General features: G+C 45.9%; 1 protein-coding gene across 3 annotated transcripts in view; it reads left to right on the top strand.

Annotated features, from left to right (window-relative positions):
• Atp2b4 (ATPase plasma membrane Ca2+ transporting 4) overlaps positions 1-21,886 on the top strand; it is a 96,516-nt gene that overhangs the window by 56,350 nt on the left and 18,280 nt on the right. For all 3 annotated transcript variants that reach the window (XM_026397243.2, XM_026397239.2, XM_026397240.2), the window contains exons 3-17: positions 3,450-3,647; positions 4,348-4,605; positions 5,162-5,287; positions 5,744-5,869; positions 6,987-7,022; positions 8,601-8,762; positions 11,186-11,400; positions 11,681-11,923; positions 12,516-12,757; positions 13,688-13,919; positions 15,097-15,276; positions 15,983-16,070; positions 16,900-17,006; positions 20,641-20,832; positions 21,372-21,585. In XM_026397243.2, the coding sequence (XP_026253028.1) occupies positions 3,450-3,647; positions 4,348-4,605; positions 5,162-5,287; positions 5,744-5,869; positions 6,987-7,022; positions 8,601-8,762; positions 11,186-11,400; positions 11,681-11,923; positions 12,516-12,757; positions 13,688-13,919; positions 15,097-15,276; positions 15,983-16,070; positions 16,900-17,006; positions 20,641-20,832; positions 21,372-21,585 (2,619 nt within the window). The remainder of the gene's footprint in view (positions 1-3,449; positions 3,648-4,347; positions 4,606-5,161; positions 5,288-5,743; positions 5,870-6,986; positions 7,023-8,600; positions 8,763-11,185; positions 11,401-11,680; positions 11,924-12,515; positions 12,758-13,687; positions 13,920-15,096; positions 15,277-15,982; positions 16,071-16,899; positions 17,007-20,640; positions 20,833-21,371; positions 21,586-21,886) is intronic.

Here is a 21,886-nt window from a genome sequence, read left to right as displayed (position 1 = left end):
AGGTGGAGAAGAAAGCAGCGCGTCAGCCTGCTCCCCCCAGTGTAGGAAGTAGGGTGGCCTGTTCGCTGGGACCAAAGAGCATTCCCAGGAGGCAGAAACTTCAGTGCTAAAACCTGGCAAGCCCCAACAAAGTGGGGCTAGTTGGTGACATCTTACCCCTCTGGATACAGGTTAACATCCAGCTACCTCCTATGGGGGTATAGAGTGCCACTTAATAATTCAAGGAGTCCCATAACCTCTCTAGGCCTTGGTTTATTTATATATAAAATGGGTTCATAGTAGCTGCCTCTTGGGATTGTGATGTTTTCATGGAAAGACACAGATGTGCCTAGTGAAGCTTCCAGAATATAGTAGTCATTTAAATGTTAGCAATCTTATTCATTACTCATTCATTCAGTTCATCTGACAAATTTGTATGTGTACATTGTGCCAGGCAGGCTATGGGCCAGAAGATCAAAAGCAAAAATCCTACCCTTGTACAGGGGGACAGGTAAACACTCAGTGAATTAATCATATCCACAATAGGTGAGAAGACTGGGATGGAAAAAATTTAGCAGGGTAAGGGGGGGTTGGGAGTGCTGCGGCAGAGAAGTTGCCATTCTAAATGCAGTCAGCTAGGTCAGTGTCTCCTGACGCAATAGCAGTACAGGGACTTGCAGGAGGTGAAGAAGTGAGCCCTACCCCAGGAAGAGGGCAAAGCTGGTGCAGAAGTCTGAAGTCCAAGCCTGTCTGAGACACTCAGAGAACAGAAGGAAAGCTGGCTGGGCTGGGCTCGAATTTGGTGAACATGGAAGAGCAGGGAAAGAGTGTGGTGGCTAATAAGGGACATTAGAGGCCATCATAATAAGGTTTTTATGCTCAGTTTCACTCCAAGCAAAAGCCAGAGGATTCTGAGCAGATAAATGGCATGTACTGCCTTGGGTCTTAAAAAAGATCTTCTGGCCACTGTGTAGAGAACAGGAGAGCAGGGTGGAGCCGGGAGACACAGAAGACACCTGCAGTACCTCAGGCAAGAGATGCTGGCAGGAGACCAGCATGGTGGCAGTTGAAAATGGGAAGGGATTGGGCTTTGGATGTAACTTGAAGGCAGAGCTGGTAGGATTTCCTAATTAAAAGGATATAGAAGATGAGAGAGGGACAGGGTGGGAGTCAAGGATGACCGTAAGGTATTAATGTGAGAGCTGAGAGGGCAAGAGCCCTGCCCCTACACACGCAGACCGGTGCTATTGGAATGCCCCTTATGATATTTAACATCTGCTGTCCTGCTTTACCCTCATAATGGTCTACAAACCCTTGTTGAAGGAGGGAAGTCATCTCCTCCTTCTGCATTTGAATACTACTTCTTTGAGGAATATCCCAGGTAGATTAAAAAATTATCAGAACTTATTTGGCCCTCCAGCCCAGTAATCCCAAGTTGACACAACCCTGCTATCTCTGGTTCCTGGGAGAAAGAACCACTGAGGCGCTGCCCACTGGCCACTCTGCCCTGCCTGCCTGGGCACCCAGATGGTCTACTAGAACACACCTTCTGCGGTCCCTTGCTTTCCTTTCCTACCAGGAACCTGATTTCTCAGGGTGGAAGAGGCATGAGCATCTGGCAAGCAGCTCAACTTGCCCCTCAGCTTGAGGCCAGGTGAGGTACTTGGGCACTATGCCGCAGGAGCCCTGGATCACAGCTTGGGACACCAGGTTCCTAGCCAGAAACCCGTTCTCTCTCCTAATACTAGCAAGGGCAAGTGGCTTCCACGCCCTCAGTGCTGACTACACAAGAATGGACCACAGCTGGACCCCCACCCCCACTTCATCGCCAGCAGGCCCCTGCTCCCCAGCCCGGACACATGAGTATCTTAAGAGCAACTGCTGGTGGTTTTGTTCTGGATGGGAAGTGGAGGCATCTCAGACCCTGCAAGCAATGCTCCCTTGTGTACCTGAGTCCCCATTTTTACAATCATTTCCAGTAGAAGAGCCTTTCATGTTGACCGAGTATAAAGACATCATCTGGCATTGCTGCCTCCATTTTGTTCTTGCAGCTCCTTCCAACAAAGTTTCTCCTTCCCCTGGGTCCCCACAGCTGTTAACCATTTTTTCAAGACAAAGGTTGCCCCACCCTGTCTGTGGGGATCCCATCAAACCTGCAGCCAACAACTTCCAGTGCCAGAGCCAGGACTAATCTGCTGCAGTGTGTAAACAACTCTATGAATGCCAACTGCATTAACCACCACATCGGGATTCCACCTCTGTCTTAAAGAGTAACCTTTCTGGGGTCCAGGAGAGGGGCCTAAATTCTCAAGAAGGCACTTAAAATAACTGCCTATCTCTTTTCCCTAGAATGTGTGCCTAGAGTATGTGTGTGGTATTTGCATTGTCACGTGGTTATGTGTATTGTGTGTCTGCAGTATGTTTGTATCTGTTGTATGTGGTGTGTGCGCATGCAAGTAGGTCAGCATACATGTGCGTTGGTAGGGAGGATGCTGGGAATCCTGTAGTATATGAAAACTTTGTGGCCTTGCCTTTCTTGGTTTCTTTCTATTCAACCTGAATATCAGTAGTACTTCTATTAGTACCTATAAGTACTTAGCTCTTGGTAAAATAGTAGTACCTTTTAGTGGTGTGTGTAAGAGAGACAGAGACACAGAAAAGCAGGGGCATGTGTGCTTAAAGGGTATGACCGTAAGTTACAGTCAAAACCTCTGCTCTGATGATCTGCGGTCCCTGGAACTTGGAATCAGGACACATGGGTGGGCTCTGTCTCTATCTTGAGGTGACCTTAAGCAGGTAACTAGTTCTCGTTGGCCTTTATTGTGAGCCAATGGGTGGAAGCTGATGCTATGCAAGTTGTCACCGGCATTCCCATGTCAATATGAGAGAAAGTTCTGTGGGTATCACAAGGAACATGTTAATGTTCATATTCTAAGAGCTGGAGCCTGCAGCATGCTCCATGAAGAGGAGGTGAAGTTCTGCATCTAGGTTAGCTTACCCTGGTTACTAAGAGAAGCCAGCAGGCCCTGTCCTGCGGCCAACTTGTCATACTTTGCCCATTTTTAAACTAAAAGCTCCACACCTGCCAAGTCCTGAGCAAATTGGGATGGTTGGTCACCCTAGCTGGGTCTTATGTTTGGGTGGATCGGGAAGCAAGGGGCCCTTTTTTTAAAAGAGGGCTTTTAGCCAGGTGTGGTGGCACACGCTTGTCATCCCAGCCGCTTGGGAGGCTGAGGCAGAAGGATCACAAGTTCAAAGCCAGCCTCAGCAACTTAGCAAGGCCTTAAGTAACTCAGTGAGACCCTGTCTCTAAATATACAAAAAAGGACTGTTACTCAGTGGTTAAGTGCCCCTGGGTTCAATCTCTAGTCCAAAAAAAAAAAAAAAAAGAAAAGAAAGAAAAAGGCTTTAAACAGCCTTGTTTCCATTCTTTTGTTCTCATTCTTGATCCACCCCTGTCTCCTTTTCAGGTCTCTCCGGGAACCCTGCAGATCTGGAGAAACGTAGAATCGTGTTTGGACAGAATTTAATCCCCCCCAAAAAGCCCAAGACCTTCTTAGAATTAGTATGGGAAGCCCTTCAAGATGTCACACTCATCATCCTGGAGATTGCAGCCATTATCTCCCTGGTCCTGTCCTTTTATCGCCCCCCTGGTGAACAAAATGAACGTGAGTGTCTAAACAGCTCAGCATGACTAGAATCTGGGTTCTTTCCACTACCACCAAACCATGCTTAGTAGTGACTGACAAGGTCCAGCATCAGCCCCCACACCCCCACCATCCAGTGGGCTCTCCACAGGAAACCAACTGGCAGCTAGTAAGCTACTCCTTGAACCCATTCTGACTCCAGGGTTTCCCGCCTTCTCCCGTCCCTTCAAATCCTTATTCAGAATGCCATGGTTCCAATGCCCTTACCCAACCCAACAAAGCCCTGCTTCTCCAAGTGTGCCCACCTCTTTTCTGGCATCAGGGGAACTAGCAGGAAGAGCCTAGCCCCACTGGGAATCTTAAGTTCTTGACATGTGATTTGTTGACATATTTTGTTGGTCATTTGCTTCTTTTGCATTAACACAAATAGATATGGTGGTGGTGAGACAACACTCAATCCTGCTAACTTCTGATTTCCTCAGAAGATAGCTCTTCTGCCTGGGTTTTATTTTATTTATTTGTTTGTCTGTTTATTGGTGGTGCTAGGGATTGAACCCAGGGCCTTGGGTATGCTTGGCAAGTGCTCTGCCACATCCCCAGCCCCAGTGGGTTTATTTTCTATTTTCTCTTTTCCTCACTGTTCATTCTGTGGAGCCTTGGTAGTGTTACCCTCATTTCAACAAAAGGTCTCAGTAACTATTTCTCTCCCTTCCCTGGCTAGTGTGTGGCGAATCCGTAAGTAACCCAGATGACGAAGGGGAGGCAGAAGCTGGCTGGATCGAGGGGGCAGCCATTCTGTTCTCAGTGATCATCGTGGTGTTAGTGACAGCTTTTAATGATTGGAGCAAGGAGAAACAGTTCCGGGGACTGCAGAGCCGCATTGAACAGGAGCAAAAATTCTCCATTATTCGAAATGGTCAGCTCATTCAGCTCCCTGTGGCCGAGATTGTGGTGGGTGACATCGCCCAAATCAAATACGGTGAGAGCTCCATGTTTTCTAGACCTGGGTAACCCCAATGTTTGAGGTGTAGGTCCTTTGGCAAAAGGGGGCTGGGAATTGGTAAAAACCCTAAAAGATAAGCTCCCATATTATGTTAATGTCTAAATTAGAATTTAAGGAAATCGTGGAAAGGAATTTCAAAGAAAGCAATGGAAAATATTCTCCCAAGAGACTGTCAGATTTGTACCCTATGTGCCTGAAGATCAAAAGTATATTGTTTGAATTATAATACCTGGAAGGGAAAAGGAATCTTGTCCAGAGCTCTACAGAGCTGAAGTTATCTTTCTTTTTATTTTTTGTGGTGCTGGGGATGGAACCCAGGACCTTGTGTGTGCTCAGCACAGGCTCTTCCTCTGAGTCACCCCCAGTTCTCGAGTTGTCTTTTAGAGGCTCTCCAGGTCCTACCTGGGCCATTGCCCTATAAGTGGGGCCCATGGGAGCAGCCCTGAGATAGAATGGCGGAGTGAGAGGTCCCCACGCTCTTCCAGGATCTTACCTGCTCTCCTTCACTGTCCCTTTCCCCTTTATGCACCAGGTGATCTGCTGCCTGCAGACGGAATCCTGATCCAGGGAAATGATCTGAAGATTGATGAGAGCTCTCTGACAGGGGAATCAGACCATGTCAGGAAGTCACTGGAAAAAGACCCCATGTTGCTGGCAGGTATAGTCTCCAGCTGCCCAAGTTTCCATTCTGCCTCCCCAGGAGAGCCAGGCGATGAGTTCCAGGTCCTGCTCTCTCTTCCAGCTCTGTCCCATCTCCTTCCCTTGGGTTCAGCTGGGGCAGTAACATACTGGTGGGTTGTATACAAGGATGTCAGGCAAGCTGAAAGAGACTTTCTGTGAAACAGATGCTGAAGTGATCTTGGAGGGGCGCTGGTAATTGGGAGGGGGATGAAGAGAGGGCTAACTCTAAAACAGATACACCTTCCTTCTTACCCTTACTTCACTTGGTCTGTTCTAAATGTGCCTAGCTCTTCGCTTTTTCTTACTGTCTGCTAAGTGTATCCTTATCCGTGGGGGTAGGGAAGTACTTATTTTTTAAAGTTTCTGTTTCACACCAATTCATGGCTAGGAATAAAAAGCAATACTCCTTCCCATCTTCTCCTTTCCCATATAGGGACCCATGTGATGGAAGGTTCTGGCAGGATGGTGGTGACTGCTGTGGGGATCAACTCCCAGACAGGAATCATTTTTACCCTCTTAGGGGTACATGAAGATGAAGAGGAGGTGAAAAAGAAGAAAGGTGAGGGGCACTTGGGCATTTACAGGGAGATTCTCTTTCTTCTTATCCCCATGGGTGAGCTAGAAGCAAGGGCTCAGATCTGGATGGAAAGCCTGGTTGGGAGAACCTGATGGAATGAAGAGGGCAGATATCCAAACTCCATGCCAAGATGTAAATGTGAACCGTGGCTCTTGGGGAGCTCTGATGAAAACCAGACCCTGCTCGAGCCTCCCAAATCAGGCTGCTTTGAGGCCTCAATTCCTGTGTCTTTGGAAGGTTGTAAAGGGTTGAATTAAACCTGCCCAAAATGAGCCAGCAGGTGAAACAACCTGTACTCCATGTACTCCTCCCCCCCTACTTTCTTCCTCAAAGAAGGGGAAGCTGCTAAGAGGAAACTGACCTGAAGAATAAAATTGATTCCTGCTGAAACTACAGGCTCTTGGTGGAAGAGACACAGCTAGAAGAGTGGGACAGAGGTGACGCCAGCCCGGTCTTTGCCATTCCCTTACTTGCTCCTCCTAATCAGGGATAATAGGCGAAAGAGGAAAAGATACTAAAACAAAATCTAGACCTTTCCCTGAGCATTCCTTCATCCCTTTGGGAAGAGAAGGATTTCTGCTACTTGACAGGAGGATTATCTTGGGCTATTTAGTAGAGGGCAGTTTATGAGCAGGAAGCAACACATTCTCTGGGCACAAGACTACTCATTTCCTCAGCCGTCTGCAGGTGAATAAAGAGAAAGCGTGAACTGACATGAAGACACCTTACAGGGCCTTTGCCATTGGGCAGAAACAGTTCCCACCTCTTACTCCCTAACCCTCACCCCATTTTTCCAAGAGATCTGACTCCAGCCAGAGCACCCTCCCTCTTAGTGGCAGCCATGCTCCAAGAGAGAGCGGCTCAGGTGTGAACATGTGTCACCTGCATGAGTGCTCTGCTCACATCCCAAGGATTCAGTAGACCTCTGGGAGGAATGAGAGCAGAGACGAGAGCTCCCTTTACATTTATTTGCTTTCCCTGCAACCCGCTCCTTCATGTGGCCCTTCTGGGCTCAGAGCAGGACAGACAAATTGGATATCTGATCTCTTAATAGTCACTTTGGGTCTCCACCCCACTTTTTTCTTTCTTGTTTAAACAGGTAAAAAACAAGGAGTCCCTGAAAATCGCAACAAAGGTAACCTCTCTACCCATTCATTTACCATCTCTACCTGTCCTCGCTCAAATCAGACTTTTCCAGGCCATCTGCCTTCTCCCCTCTCCTCTTCATCATCTGTTACCTGCTGCTCTGGCCCAGATGTTGAGGAAGGTGCAGAGATGGGGTGGGCCCAAGGCCCCAGTCCCAGTCTGAGACGGGACAGCAGCACCCTCTGCTGTTAGCTCGCGGAACCTCATGTCATGGTTTCTCTTGGTTGTGGGATTGAGCTGCTCTTCCCAGGGTGTTGAACTCTGCTTCATTGCCCTGGCCAGCCAGATTTAAATGCCGTCAGTTCCCGGGTCTGGGGTTTCAAATGGTGGGGGGCGTTGAGGTGGGAAGTCCCTGCACCCTCCTCTTCTGGCTTTGTCATCGATGTCCTCTTCTGGTCTGAATTCCTCCTCTGCTGGTCTTCTCAGAGGTCCTTGGAGAGAGCCCTTTCTCTCAGCCTCTTTCCCCACCTCTTTCTTGTTCTCTCCACAGTCTGTTTTGTTCCTCCTGGTCTGGTGTGCGTTTCTCTTGGTGGCTGTGTTTACATCTCTTGTCTCTGTCTTATTTGTGAGTCTGACAGCAGAGACTATCTCAGGAAAGGCCTCCAAAGTCAAAGACTGAGCTCTGCGGGGCTGAAGCTGGACGGATACTAGGAGCCAGCAAGAACTGCTTTCTTGAGACAGCTCCTAGAGAATATTTTTCCTTTGTAAACATTATCATAGTAGTCTTTATAAAGTAAGTCGACATGGAGAACCAAGGCTGAGCAAAACTAGTTCTTTAATTTTAGGTCTCTGCTCTTCTTTTAAAAGCACAACAGATTTGTATGTCTGTCTTTATCCCTGCTTCCTCTTATTCCAGGGGGTCCCATTATACCAGCTTCTTCCCTTTCCCCCAAAAGATTTAACCCCAGGTTCTACTCTGCATCTCCCACTCCCTACCTTTTCAGGCATGGGAGAAGGGGGATTTTCTTCCTGTCCTTCAACTTATTTAAGAAGGAGCTGGGAAATACCTTGGGTCTTGAGTCTGTGTTTCTTCCCGGGGCTGGGGGGATACACACACACACACACACACACACACACACACACACACACTCACACACACACATACAAAGAGAGAGAAAGAGAGAAATGAACCTTTTAACAGCGAGTTAGAACTTCATGCTCTAGCCTTTCCCTTCAGCCCCTTTCTGCAGTAAACAGTGATTTTAAGAACAGCATTCCAGGAAGGATGGTTATTGGTAATAGCGTTTAGTGGCGTGATTAATCCCCTTGCTGGAATAAACCTGGCCTGAGGATCTGAGGTGATGCCAGGAAGCTGCCACTGAAGAGGAAATCCAGGCCCTAAAAGCACCCTCTGTTTCATTTCCAGTTGTTAAACTACCATTGTAAAGGCCCTAATAGAGCACTGAAGCAAATTCCATGTCTGGCATGGGGTGAGAGTGGTCAGAATTGACGTCAGGGACCCAAGGTAGATTCCTGGAAGAAAACTGAAGGGTTCTCGTTTCTACCTGTCTGCCACTCCGTGCTGTCACCTTGCCCGCTCACTTGACTCTTTGTGTGTGCACCCTAGCAAAGACCCAAGATGGAGTGGCCTTGGAAATCCAGCCACTCAACAGCCAGGATGGGGCCGACAATGAGGAGAAGGAGAAGAAGGTAGTCAAGGTGCCCAAGAAGGAGAAGTCGGTGCTGCAGGGCAAGCTGACGCGCTTGGCTGTGCACATCGGGAAAGCCGGTGAGTCTGGTGGAGCCTGCCTCTCGCAGCTTACCAGTGCCCCTCCAGCCACTCTGCTAGCTCACTGCCTGAATCCCAACCAGGACTGGCAGAAGGAAGCTGAAACTTCAGAGTGGCTAATGGAGTCCAGCAGGTTGTATCCCTATCTTTGCCACAGTTTGGCCACTGCCTAGGCTTTTTCAGAGAGAAATGTTTTCCTGTGTGTCAGGGTTAACAGCCCTAAGGTCTCTTTCATCCAAACAAATGGGAAGTGCAGAGCACATTACCACAACAGGGACATTGACTTTAGCCAGGAAGAAGGCTCCAATAACTGGCCTGTCTCTGGTTTTGGTTTATAAATTCCTTCAGGATAGAGGAGGCTGCCGTTTGCTAGAGGCAGTTCCAATACATATTGATAGCACGTGGCCCAGCACAGAGCAGTGAATAAAAAGTAAAGACTGGAGGGGCAAAGAAGACACTGGTTAGAGAGGCTCTCTCTTCAGAGCAGGACCACCAAGTGTGCTCCTGGGCCACCTGCACGCCTGTGTCTTCTCCATCACTACCTGGGCACACTCTACCACCTTCTTTCAGAGGTAGGGGAAGAGTGGGAAGAGGGAGCAAAAGGAAGATCCGCTCCCAAATGGAATGTCCCCCAAGGTGTAATCTATCCCACTGTGTAATCTCTGAGCCCACCCTTCTGTTTGCCGCCATCCTAATCAACACATCTGTGTGTATATGGTTCACCAAGGATTCTTATTGAAGTGTAGATTTGGTTCAGCAGGTCTGCAGTGCAGCCTGAAATTGTGCATTTCTAACAAGTCCCCCAGCAGAATAGTACTGCTAATCCATGAAGCTTGCATTGGGTAGCAAAGATCTCTGCCGCCCACTACTGCAGCCACTAATCATGTGTGGCTCTTTCCATTTAAATTAATTAAAATAAAATAGAGTGAGAAATTCAGTTCCTCCATCACATTAGCCACATTTTAAATGATCAATAGCCCCGGGTGGCCAGTGTTTACCTTATCAGACAGCACAAATTGAGGACATTTTTAAGCACTTCTGAAATATTTTTAAGTACTCTATGGGAATGAGTTGGCCCAGCCTATTCATTCAGCTAATTTTAATTACCTTGAAATCTCTTGCATATAAACTCTACATGGATGAGATGAATTGAAGATGCAGAAGCAAGTTATTGAGCCTGATACATGGGTTTGAAACACTGAACAGACATTGCCTAACCCTGTTGTTCTTCTTTGGGGATATGAACTACCTGAAAATTGGCCACTAGTTTCCTCTGTTTTTGTATTTCACATATTGAGCCGGGCCAAAACTGGGGTGGGCAAGAGAGGTAATTTTATACCATAGGTGAGTATCTTTCTAATTTCCTACTACAAGTGCCTTGCTTCCTCTCCCTAGGCATGCCCTAATCAAGTGAAGTACAAATGAATGTGCTTCCGTTGCTATCTTCATCCTCTAGGCTCACCCTGAGGTCCCTCAGGCAAAGCTAAGGCCAAAACCAGAGCATGGTTTCAAACAGAGCTTTAGTGCTAAACACTGCAACAAGCAGGTACAGACATGCCCAGATATTGATCCTTTCAGCCCTCAGGGTAGCCAGTGGGTTCTTTTTTGGGGGGTGGGGTGATTTTTTTTTAACCCTTGAATAGATTCTTCCATTTACCTCAAGGTGAATGAAGTAAGGTGACCTAAGGTGTCCTAGGTGGCTTGGGTCTTTCTTGATTTTAGCACTGAAAACCAGGATGATTGGGTCACCCTTCCAGTATGCCATTCCAGAAACCTCTCGGTGTCTTACTTTTCCCATCTTAAAAAAGAGCGATAATTGTAACCTGTCTCGTGGGGTTATTGTAAGGTGGTTGTAAAGGGCTTGCCTGGCCAACAGTAGGGGCTAGTAAATTTTGGCTATTATTATCATCTTCTGTGTATGCTGTGATAGAAGAAGGGTTGAGAGGACCATTTCCTAGGGTTAGCCACATAAGTGATGTGCTAGCATCTCTGATGGAGTTGTGAATTTTCTGATATTCATGGCTAGTAGGTGAGAAGTCAAAATCCATAAACTGCTAATGAATGAACAAACACAGTCACTACATTATGAATTGAGGGATAGAGTCATAGAATGCTGTTTTGGAAAGCAGACCAACCCCCTTATTTGTGAATGAGGAGTTTGAGCCAAAACATAGGTCCCGAGAGGTCAACGACTAGTCTAAAGCCATGAGTCAAGTTAGTGACATGCTGAGAAGAAAGCATGTATCTTTGGAACCACTGTCTTTCCCTCTCACCACAGTGTGCAAGCAACAGAGAGTAAGGAGAAGATTTTAATATGACTTCCTGAAGACTGTGGTTTTAAAAGTTAGTAGAAAGGCTACAGCTCATGCTAATCCATTACAATGTCTCCAAGCCTGTGTTCATGCACTCGTTTCCCCGGACAGGCCTGTTCATGTCTGCTCTCACGGTCATCATCCTGATTCTGTATTTTGTGATTGACAACTTTGTGATACATCGAAGACCATGGCTACCTGAGTGTACCCCTATCTACATCCAGTACTTTGTCAAATTCTTCATCATCGGTATCACTGTACTGGTGGTAGCTGTGCCAGAGGGGCTGCCACTAGCTGTCACCATCTCACTGGCCTACTCTGTGAAGGTGAGACTGAAACAATACTGTGTCTTCTTTGGGGACAGACATGGGAGGGGAGGATACCATGTACCTTTGATGAAAGCTTAGAAAGCGCATTCTATCCTCTTCAAACTTTGGGTGGCCTCACAAACGCAGTACTTAGCACTGTGGGAGAGCCACATCAGTGAGTTACGATAGCATTTAAATAAATCAGTAGAACTAGAAAGTGAAATGTGGAGAGATGTTAGCTAGGCCATGAAATTTGACCCAGTAGCTCCTCGCAAGCCTTTTCTCTTTTTCTTTGTAGAAAATGATGAAAGATAATAACCTGGTACGGCACTTGGATGCCTGTGAGACAATGGGCAACGCCACAGCCATTTGCTCTGATAAGACAGGCACGTTGACCATGAACCGCATGACAGTGGTGCAAGCCTATATTGGAGGCACTCATTACCATCAGATCCCAAGCCCTGACATCTTCCTGCCCAGGGTCCTGGACCTCATTGTCAATGGCATTTCTATCAACTCTGCTTATACCTCCAAGATTCTGGTGAGCTCTCCATTTGCCTGGGCATTTAGAATGGGTGGTTAGAGGGAACATTAATTTTCCCAGGGACAAATCCCCTCTTATTTATTTTACCTGAATTACCATCCTTCATCCCATTTTTCACTCCTGATTAGACATGTTTGGGGTGAGTCTAGAGAATAATCCACAGAAGGAGATGGAGGGTTGGGTGTAAGGACCTGTGGGGATGTATGGCCACTAAATGCTCTTCACTTGCCACGTAACAGCAGTGTCTCTAAGGAGGAAACCCCTACTCACAGCAGACTAGGGCGTATCAGGAGTGAATTACCCACTTTCCAGAAACCAAAAGACTGTATTAGAATAAGACCCATATAGGCACTGCCGCTGGAGCAAACTGTCATATTCCTGAAAACCTTGATGGTTCTGGGATCAAGGTCACTACTGACCACTGTCTGCTGACCCTTGCAAAAAAAAAAAAAAAAGTCTGCCTCTGCCACAGGCTCTGAAGATATCTGAAATTTTTGTAAGGGAGTTCATACCTTTCTAAGTTCCCTCTCTGGTCAAAGTATCTTATTCACCAGCCCCATGTCTTTTTTTTTTTTTTTTTTGTCCTCAGCCTCCAGAGAAGGAGGGAGGCCTGGCACGGCAGGTGGGCAACAAGACCGAATGTGCTCTGCTGGGCTTTGTCACTGATCTGAAGCAGGATTACCAGGCAGTGCGCAGTGAGCTGCCCGAGGAGAAGCTCTACAAGGTGTACACCTTCAACTCGGTGCGCAAGTCCATGAGCACCGTCATCAGGAAGCCAGGAGGTGGCTTCCGCATGTTCAGCAAGGGCGCTTCAGAGATCATCTTGCGCAAGTGAGCACCCTTCAGCCCTCTTCCCTTCAAGACCCTCCCCCCAGGAAGGTCTGGGCAACATGCCCCACACTGAACACATCTGAGTAAGCGAGCCCCCAGTCAACAGGCAATATCTAACTGACATCTGAGCTTTTTCCTCAGGCCAAGCATTGTTTTTAAATACTTCAGGTGACTCCTTTTATTTAATCACAACTCAGTGAGGCGGGTACAAACATCACCCCTAATTTACAGATGAGGACACAGAAGTTCAGGGAAGTTACACAACTTGCTCGAGGAGATACCACTGATAGTGGTACAGCCAGGATTCAGACCTGGACCACCTGAACTTCCATTTCCTGATCTGAAAATGGTCATCCTCAGAGTGCCACCCATCTTTCTGTGGTTGAATGTTTCAATGTACATAAAGCAAATACTAGCAATGTTGGTTCTGTTTTCTTTTCCATCCTTAATTCTAATTACAGGGAGGTTGCATAATTAAAAAGTGGCTAGGCTCCCCATAGGTAAAAGTTGACCCAGTTTGGGTCGAGGGCCAACAGGGCTGAAATAACTAGTACTTCAACTTGGCTTTAGCCACCTTCTTTTAATCAATGCATTCTTCTTTAGCACCAACCCCATGCATTATTCTAGATTGAGAAAGTTTCTCTGCTTTTAAGAAGTTCAAAGGAGCAGGTGATCCACAAGTCACTAAGCCTTGGGTAAGAATGAATGGCATGGAAAAATCACACTCCCACTCACCCATGCCTTACTCAATCCACAGGCCACCCCACCTTGGAAAGAGGGAGTCAGCTACCCAGATAGAGATAAAGGAGATACTGGACTGAGGAATGATGTATTTAGAATAATGCAGAGTTCCCAGAATGTCTGCAAATGATTATAGAAGCAGACCCGGTGGGAAGGGAGAGGCTGCTTTCTGACCATGTGCTTCCCTAGGTGTAATCGAATCCTGGACAAGAAAGGGGAAGCAATGCCATTCAAGAATAAGGACCGAGATGATATGATACGCAATGTCATTGAGCCTATGGCCTCTGGGGGACTCCGGACTATCTGCATAGCTTACCGGGATTTTGATGGTGAAGAGCCCTCATGGGACAATGAGAATGAAATTGTCACTGAGCTGACCTGTATCGCAGTGTTGGGCATTGAGGACCCTGTGCGCCCGGAGGTAAGACTTTGTGTTGGAGAAAGAGCAAGAAAACATAACTGACAGTCTCCTAATGGCTTCTGGGCCCAAGTACAGGCCCAGTGTGTCCTAATAAGAAGACACAGAAAGTCACAGAAAGTAGATACTAATTCTTTGTCTAGTTATGACCTCAGGCAAGTTGCCTAACTGCTTCTCACTTTTAGACCTAGATGTTCCTGTGCCTGCTACTTCCCACAACTGCAATAGTGTGCAAATCAGCAGAAAGTGGTCTGGCTTGTTGCCCAGACCTTCCTGGGGGAGGGTCTTAAAGGGAAGAGGGCCGAAAGGTGCTCACTTGCGCAAGATGATCTGTTCAGTGCTGTTCAAGTGGTAAAAAAAGCAAAGGTTTTATTGGCCTTATTATTTAGTACTTATTATTTAATCAGGCCTGGCGTGGTGGCACATGCTTGTAATCCCAGCGGCTCAGGAGGCTGAGGCAGGAGGATCTAAAGTTCAAAGCCAGCCTCAGCAACTTAGTGAGACCCTGTCTCAAAATAAAATATAAAAAGGGCTGAGGATGTGACTCAGTGGTTAAGCGCCCCTGGGTTCAATCCTTGGTACCAAATAAAGAGGGAGAAAGAGAATGGTCAGGAGGCAGAATTAACTGGGACGCCAAATTTGTCTTTAGCAGCCTTGTTTCAACCAGCACCTTCTTTTCAAACAGTCCCTAGGTGCTGAATGCTATTCTAACACAAAAGGGGATTGAAAACATCTCTGCTTCAGAGAAGTGCAGATAGATGGACTGGTGATTGTCAAGGCCAAGCCTGGCAAGGGTGTCCTGCATTTGGAAGATGACAAAGAACTGATATGCCTGGAGCCAAAGCCAGGCCAGTGGAGAGTGGTCAGCTAGGGAGGAAAGCAGTGGCCACATCTCCAAACACTGTCCATGTCCTATCAAGGAGTCTGGATTGTAGGTGGAGAGCAAGCATTGGCTTCAGAAGAAAATTTCCCTTTGAACTCATGGGACAGTTGATGAAATATGCTTATGACTATTGTGAGCTGGACAGAAATGAGGTGGGACCAAGTGATTCAAAAATGGCCAACCAAATGTAGCCCATGCCCCATGGCACAGCTTCTCTGTTGAAGGGACAGCTGAATAAGCAGTTTACTAGATGTTGCATTCCCGCATCCACCTTTCCTTGTTCTTTGCCTTCCACAGGTACCGCAAGCTATTGCCAACTGCAAAAGAGCTGGCATTACTGTCAGAATGGTGACGGGTGACAATATCAACACAGCCCGAGCCATCGCCACCAAATGTGGCATTCTGACACCTGGAGAGGACTTCTTGTGTTTAGAAGGCAAAGAATTCAACAGACTCATTCGCAATGAGAAGGGCGAGGTAAGTCCTGGGTGAGAGGAACCAGGGCCTCCCTTGTCAAGGAAAAGGCTGATGTTATCATGAGGCACCTGGGACACATGGGAGAAGTGGCTGTTTCTAGACTGAAATCTATTTACAGCCAAGCAGCTCTTTCCACCAAAGCTGCTCAGATGGTAGTGTGCGGAGCTGTCTTCTCATTATCTTCATTCACAAGTTATCTTTGGAGTCAGTGTCACCGACTTTTCATTTCTTTCCATTTTTTTCAGCCATGGGATGATTTTGTACTGATTTTCCCCTACTCACCCCTCCCACATCACTGCCCTGTGGTGACTGGTGACATAGGTTTGTAAGAGAATGTGGTCTGAATGTGGAGCAGAACAAATCTTCCTGGTCTACCCAGAGATCAAACCTAAGACCTCGGAAGTACCCCTTGAGCCACCTGACTGAGCAGCTGACCCTGCACCTCCTGTCAAGGGTCTAAGAAATAAGGATTGGCTCCCAGGTGGGAAATGGGAGGCAACTAAGACAAGCGGAGCCTGAGTGGATACCACCAGTGAATCCTCCCTTGGAGACCGAGTTGGTGGTTTCATCTTCACACGGGGCAGGATAAGGGTGATGGGGCTATGGAATCCCAACTCCCCCGGAAGCTCAGATTATGTGAAAAAGTAGGCTTTTCCTGCATGGCTGATCTGCGCGTGACTGATCTGGGTGTGTCTGGTGTTGGCAGGTAGAACAAGAAAAGCTAGACAAGATCTGGCCTAAGCTTCGGGTGCTGGCGCGGTCTTCCCCCACTGACAAGCACACGCTGGTGAAAGGTGAGGTTGGCTCCTAAGTGGGTGCCCATGATAGATGAAGACAGGCTGGGGCCAGGACAGGTAAGAGCCATCAGCCAAAGCAACCCACCTGTTCTGAATAGGGACTCCCAGGAGAACACTTGGGTTGATGGAGAGAACATTCTGTTTAGCAAACCTCTGAGCCCTGGTATGACATGTAATAAAATTGGGTTTTTGAAACATTACATGTCTTGTGTGCCAGTAGTACTGAGCTAGTCATGGCAGATAAAGCCATTCTTGGTTTTTTGGTTTTGGTACTAGAGATTTCACTCAGAGGTCTTAACCACTGAGCCACATCCCATCCCCTCTTTATATTTTACTAGAGACAGGGTCTCACTGAGTTGCTTAGTGCCTCACTAAGTTGCTGAGGCTGGCTTTGAACTTGCGATCCTCCTACCTCAGCCTCCTGAGCTGCTGGGATTACAGGTATGCACCACTGTGCCCAGCAAGCTATTCTTATTTTGTCAATAAGGAAGTTGGATGCTGAAAAGACAAGTAACTTGCCCCTTGGCCCTGCTGGTAGGCACCAGTTGTGTGACACCCAGGTCTCTGCATTCGGATCCATCGGGGGCTTTTTTCCACTGCCTTAGGGCACTAGACGAGGACTAACTTTCCTAGCTCAGAGTGCTCCCCGTGAAACAATTATGCCCTTCAGGGGTTGCTGTAGACCTCTAGCATGGGGAAGAGGGAAGGAAAGAAGGGAATAGGAGGGGAAGGGTGACCCATAAAGCACCTTTCATGGGGAACAGTGCTTGTCAAATAACCCCAGATGACCCACGTGTATTGACTGTAGTATATGTGTTTTTCCCAGGTATCATTGATAGCACTGTTGGGGATCAGCGGCAGGTGGTGGCTGTCACTGGTGATGGCACAAATGATGGACCAGCTCTAAAGAAAGCAGATGTTGGTTTTGCCATGGTAAGTTCAGCAGTGTCTCCCCATTTGCAAGCCACCTCCGCCATCAGGAAGCCAGGACAGGCTTCTGGTTGCCTCCTACTTCCTGTGCCTTCACATGCCACTGTGTGCTCTTTCCTCTATCCATCTCTCTTATCTACCTGGCCAGTAATAATATGTGTAATGGGGGACCCATCAAGTATAAAAAATAGATGACAGGCACGGAAATCATGAAGTACCTTATCAAGGAAAACAAGACCAACTTAAACTTGACCATGAACACGATGATGTTGTCTACCCAGGCAAATTACAGCAAACTCACGTTCCATAAGGAATGTGTACAATGTGGCAAGCATTGTTTGGTACTCTGCTTTTGGTACTCTGAAGCCCAGGGGCATCAGAATTAGGGCTGAGGGTGTAGCTCAGGGATACAGTACTTGTCTTATCACTACATGCGGCTGTGGGTTCTATACAAGTTGGACACATTCCAAAGTTGAACATCTTGGTTCAGTAGGGTCTTGGGTGGGCACTAGAAATGTTTGGTGTTTTGTTTTAGAGGTTTTTGTTTGTCTGTTTTTTAGCAAGCACACCTGCTGATTCTGATATTCAGAGAGTTTTTTAATTCCCCAGACAGCAAAATACATGCTCACACTCAAGTCGCTAATGGCTGTGAACCTCCCATATAAATTGAGCTGTTAGAGGGTTTTTTTGTTGGTTGGTTGGATGGGCGGGTGGGGTTTTTGTTTGTTTGTTGAGACAGAGTTTAAATTGCTCAGGCTTTCAACCTCCCAAGTAGCTGGGACTACAGGTGTGTGCCCCTGCACCCAGCTCTGTTGGTGCTTTCCAAGCAGTGGATGGAAACTCAAGAAATATCTGTAGCGGTCTTTCTTTTAAAAAACAAACTTTTAATTCAAGGAAACTTTAAGAATATACAAAAGTAGGGAGAATCATATAGTAAATCCCCACGTGCCTATCATGTAACTTCAACAATTACTGACATTTAGCCAGTGTTTCACTGACACCTCCCATACTACTGCGACCAGCAACTTTCCCCACCTCCAGCTGAATTATTTTGAAGTAAATCCAAGATGTGCCTCATTTCATCCATAAAAATTTTAGTACATATCTCTAAATGATAAGTATCAATAAAATATATCTAAAAAATTATCATACCAAATTCTACCACAGAGCTACATCCCCAGGCCTTTTAATTGTTTTTTATTTGTTTGTTTGTTTGTTTGTTTTGTTTTGTTTTGTTTTGATATTTTGAGACAGGGTTTCACTAAGTTGCCCAGGCTGGCCTCAAATTTGTGATCTTCCTGCCTTGACCTCCAGAGTCTCTGGGATTACAGGCGTGGCCACCGTACCCCACCATTGTGTATATTTCTTATCCTAGATCTGGAATCACCTATTTCTCTAAGGAGTTCTGACTCACTTTAGTAGGAAATGGTAGTTAGAGAACGCAATCAGAACTCAAGAGTGCTTCTTTCTACTGAGTACATTGTTTCTAGGTCTTCTCAGTAGACAAAACTAAGAGATAGGCTTTTATTTCTCATTTTTGTTTGTGTTTGTTTTAAAAATAAAACACTTTGTGAATTTTTACTGATATTTCTCATCCAAATTTAGAACTATAGAATCCTAACTTTCTCATTTTATCTAACTTCTCTGATTTAATATTTATAGCTCTGAAACTATACATTTTTATTCATAATGGTATTACATAATTATTTTAATATATATAATAGTTTTAAAACAATGATATTAACAATAATACAATTAATTTTTTTAAAAAGTTAAATATATTTTTTGTAGTTCTTTTTATCTGTAGGTATGGCCTACTAGGAGGCTACTATCAAATTAATAAAAAAGTATGGCTTTTATTTGGGAATTTAAAATAAATTATTTAAAAGTCATTTGCAACATTTTTCTTTTGTGCAGTTGTGATGCCAATAGGCTGCAGCAGTTCATTTATATCACATTCCATTTTAGATATTACCTTTTTTTTTAGTTGCACGATACCTTTATTTTATTTATTTATTTGTATGTAGTGGTGAGGATCAAACTCAGTGCCTCACACATGCCAGACAGGTGCTTTACCACTGAGCCACAACCCCAGCCCCTAGAGATTACTTTTTAAATTTAATTTTGTTTTTGATTTGTATAAAGTAATTTCACTGTTCTAAAGTAAAATATGTGAAGCAAGGTATATTTATATAAATCTGGCTTCTGTCCCATTGCCTTTACCCTGTCAATTGCCTCTTAATTCGTCAGGTAACTTTTTTCTTAGATTTTTAGTTTATTCTTGTTTGTTTCTTCAGAATATAATCAAACATACATTGTATTTACATCTCATCCCCTCAGATAAGTGACCATACTATATATTCTTTTCTACCTTGCTTTTTGCAATTAATAATGTAAGTTGGAGATTATCCCATAATTCTAAGGATTAATCTTGGTACTGATCTATCCTTATAGTACACTCTACTATGTGGGGATACTAGGGAACTCTGATGGAGAACTGAGTCATTTAGTCTATCATTTGTTGCCATCTAGATAGGAAATAATAATACCAGGTAATGAGAACAAATGGTGTACTGCTAACACACCAAAGTAAAGGATGAGCTCCTCTGTAGGCTGTGGTAGTGGCGAGATGTGTGATACCTCTGTGGTCTTGGGGTGTTAGGGGTTGTGTCTCAAGGCAGTTAAGGTTTAATGAATGGCACCTTGATGACAGAATTTAAATAGATGGAAAAAGAGGATGTTTCAGGCTTAGAGAAATGGTGAGAGTAGAAGTCTAGATCCAAGAAGTGAATAAGAGACTCAGGGGATTGTGAATGAATCAATAGGTTTTGAGCTGAAAGATTACATAAAAGCAGGTTATTAAATGAGGTCGGTGCACTTATTAGGGGCTGGCCTGTTGAGGTTCACTGTTCCATGGGAAGCAGGCCTCCAACCACTGACATGTGTATTAGGAAACCTTTCATGGTTCTCCAGTAAGATGATTTTGAACAAGAACAGAACATCTGAACTGTACTGTCAGGCTGCTCATTCTAGAACAAAATGTAAATTTTCTTAAAGGTATGGGGGAAATTCAGATTTAAATCAGATACTAGCAGTGGTAAAAGAAGTCTAAGCCAGGAGCGGTGGCACACGCCTGTAATCCCCCAGCTCAGGAGGCTAAGGCAGGAGAATCACAAGTTCAAAGCCAGCCTCAGCAACTTAGCAAGACCCTGTTTCTAAATATATTTTTTAAAAGGGGATGGGATGTGGCTCAGTGGTTGAGTGCCCCTGGGTTCAATCCTCAGTACCAAAAAAAAGAGATGTTTAAGAACTTAGAGGTAAAACAGATAGATAGGACTTGTTCTCTTCCTTCTAATTAGCTTCCAAGGAAGGGAGAGTCAGAGGGGAGGAAGGCTTATCAAAGATGACTGTCATCCCCAACCTTCATACAGGAGTCCTGTAGTGGCATCAGACATCAGCCCTCTTCTGGATATTGACAGGGAATCTTTGTCTTTTCTTGTGTGTGTCTAGTGTGCCCTCTGGTGTCCATTCCTAGTTCTAAGGCTTCTTTAAGGTCAGGAAGCAGATTCTGGGTGCAAAAAGCAGGTGAGCTCTGCTCTACCCACTTCTCCACTGATGCTTTCCCATCTTGCCTCAGGGTATTGCAGGCACAGATGTAGCAAAGGAGGCATCAGACATCATCCTGACAGATGACAACTTCTCCAGCATCGTGAAGGCAGTGATGTGGGGACGAAACGTCTATGACAGCATCTCCAAGTTCCTGCAGTTCCAGCTCACCGTCAACGTGGTGGCTGTGATCGTCGCCTTCACTGGAGCCTGTATCACCCAGGTGGGGGGCATGGGATAGGCATGGGATAGAAGCAGGGGCTGAGGAACATGGGGCAGTGGGTACAGTGTATCTACAGAAAATAAGGACAATTGATATCGGGACAGGAATCGGCTAGGTCCACTGTCTCCATCTATGTATGTGGAACGATAATGACCTACCTTCCATTATTTAGCACCTTGAGTCAGCCACTGTGATATGCATATTATCTCTATTCTTCAAAAGCAAGCTTGTAACAGTATTCACCCCATTTTACAGGTGAAGAACTGGAGGCTTAAAGAGGTTAAGTAACTGGGGCTGGGGATGTAGCTCAGTTGGTAGAGTGCTTGCCTCTCATGCACAAGGCCCTTGGTTCAATCCCCAGCACCGCAAAAAAAGAGAGAGAGAGAGGTTAAATAACTTTCTCAAGATCACTAAGCTAATAGGTGGCCAGATTCATATTCTAGAAGGATATCAGAAGCTAGGTCATCTCAAGGGAAAGAGTGAGCGAGCGAGGGTTGGTTTCTGAGGAAATCTAAGAAAACTGGTTCTTTTCCCACCAGGATTCTCCACTGAAAGCTGTACAGATGTTGTGGGTTAATCTAATCATGGACACTTTTGCTTCACTGGCCCTGGCAACAGAGCCCCCTACGGATGCTCTATTAAGGCGACGCCCCTATGGCCGAAATAAGCCTCTGATCTCACGTACTATGATGAAGAACATCTTGGGCCATGCAGTCTACCAGCTCACTGTCATCTTTATCCTGGTCTTTGCTGGTGAGCCACAGGTGGCGGGGAGCAGTGGTTGGGGTGCTAGGTGGACATGGGGGCTAAGACAGGCCTGAGGAGAGATGATAGTGCTGGAGCAGGTGGAGTACAGTCTAGGCATAATAGCTTGGTCTACTATCTCCTGGGTACTTCTGCTACATAACTCCAGTGCAGTGTCTCTCTACCATGCTGTAGAACAAGAAAGCAAATATCAATGGAGCAAACCAAGAGATACGGTCAGATGCTGAGACCAGGGCTAAGATATCTGATTAATAAAGTATTGATAACTAATGTAACTTGGCGTAACTGG

This window comes from Urocitellus parryii, chromosome 9, assembly GCF_045843805.1.
Source record: "Urocitellus parryii isolate mUroPar1 chromosome 9, mUroPar1.hap1, whole genome shotgun sequence".
Classification (NCBI taxonomy): Eukaryota; Metazoa; Chordata; class Mammalia; order Rodentia; family Sciuridae; genus Urocitellus; species Urocitellus parryii.
Note: the sequence above shows the minus strand (reverse complement) of the source record. Positions and strands in the feature narration are given on the sequence as shown.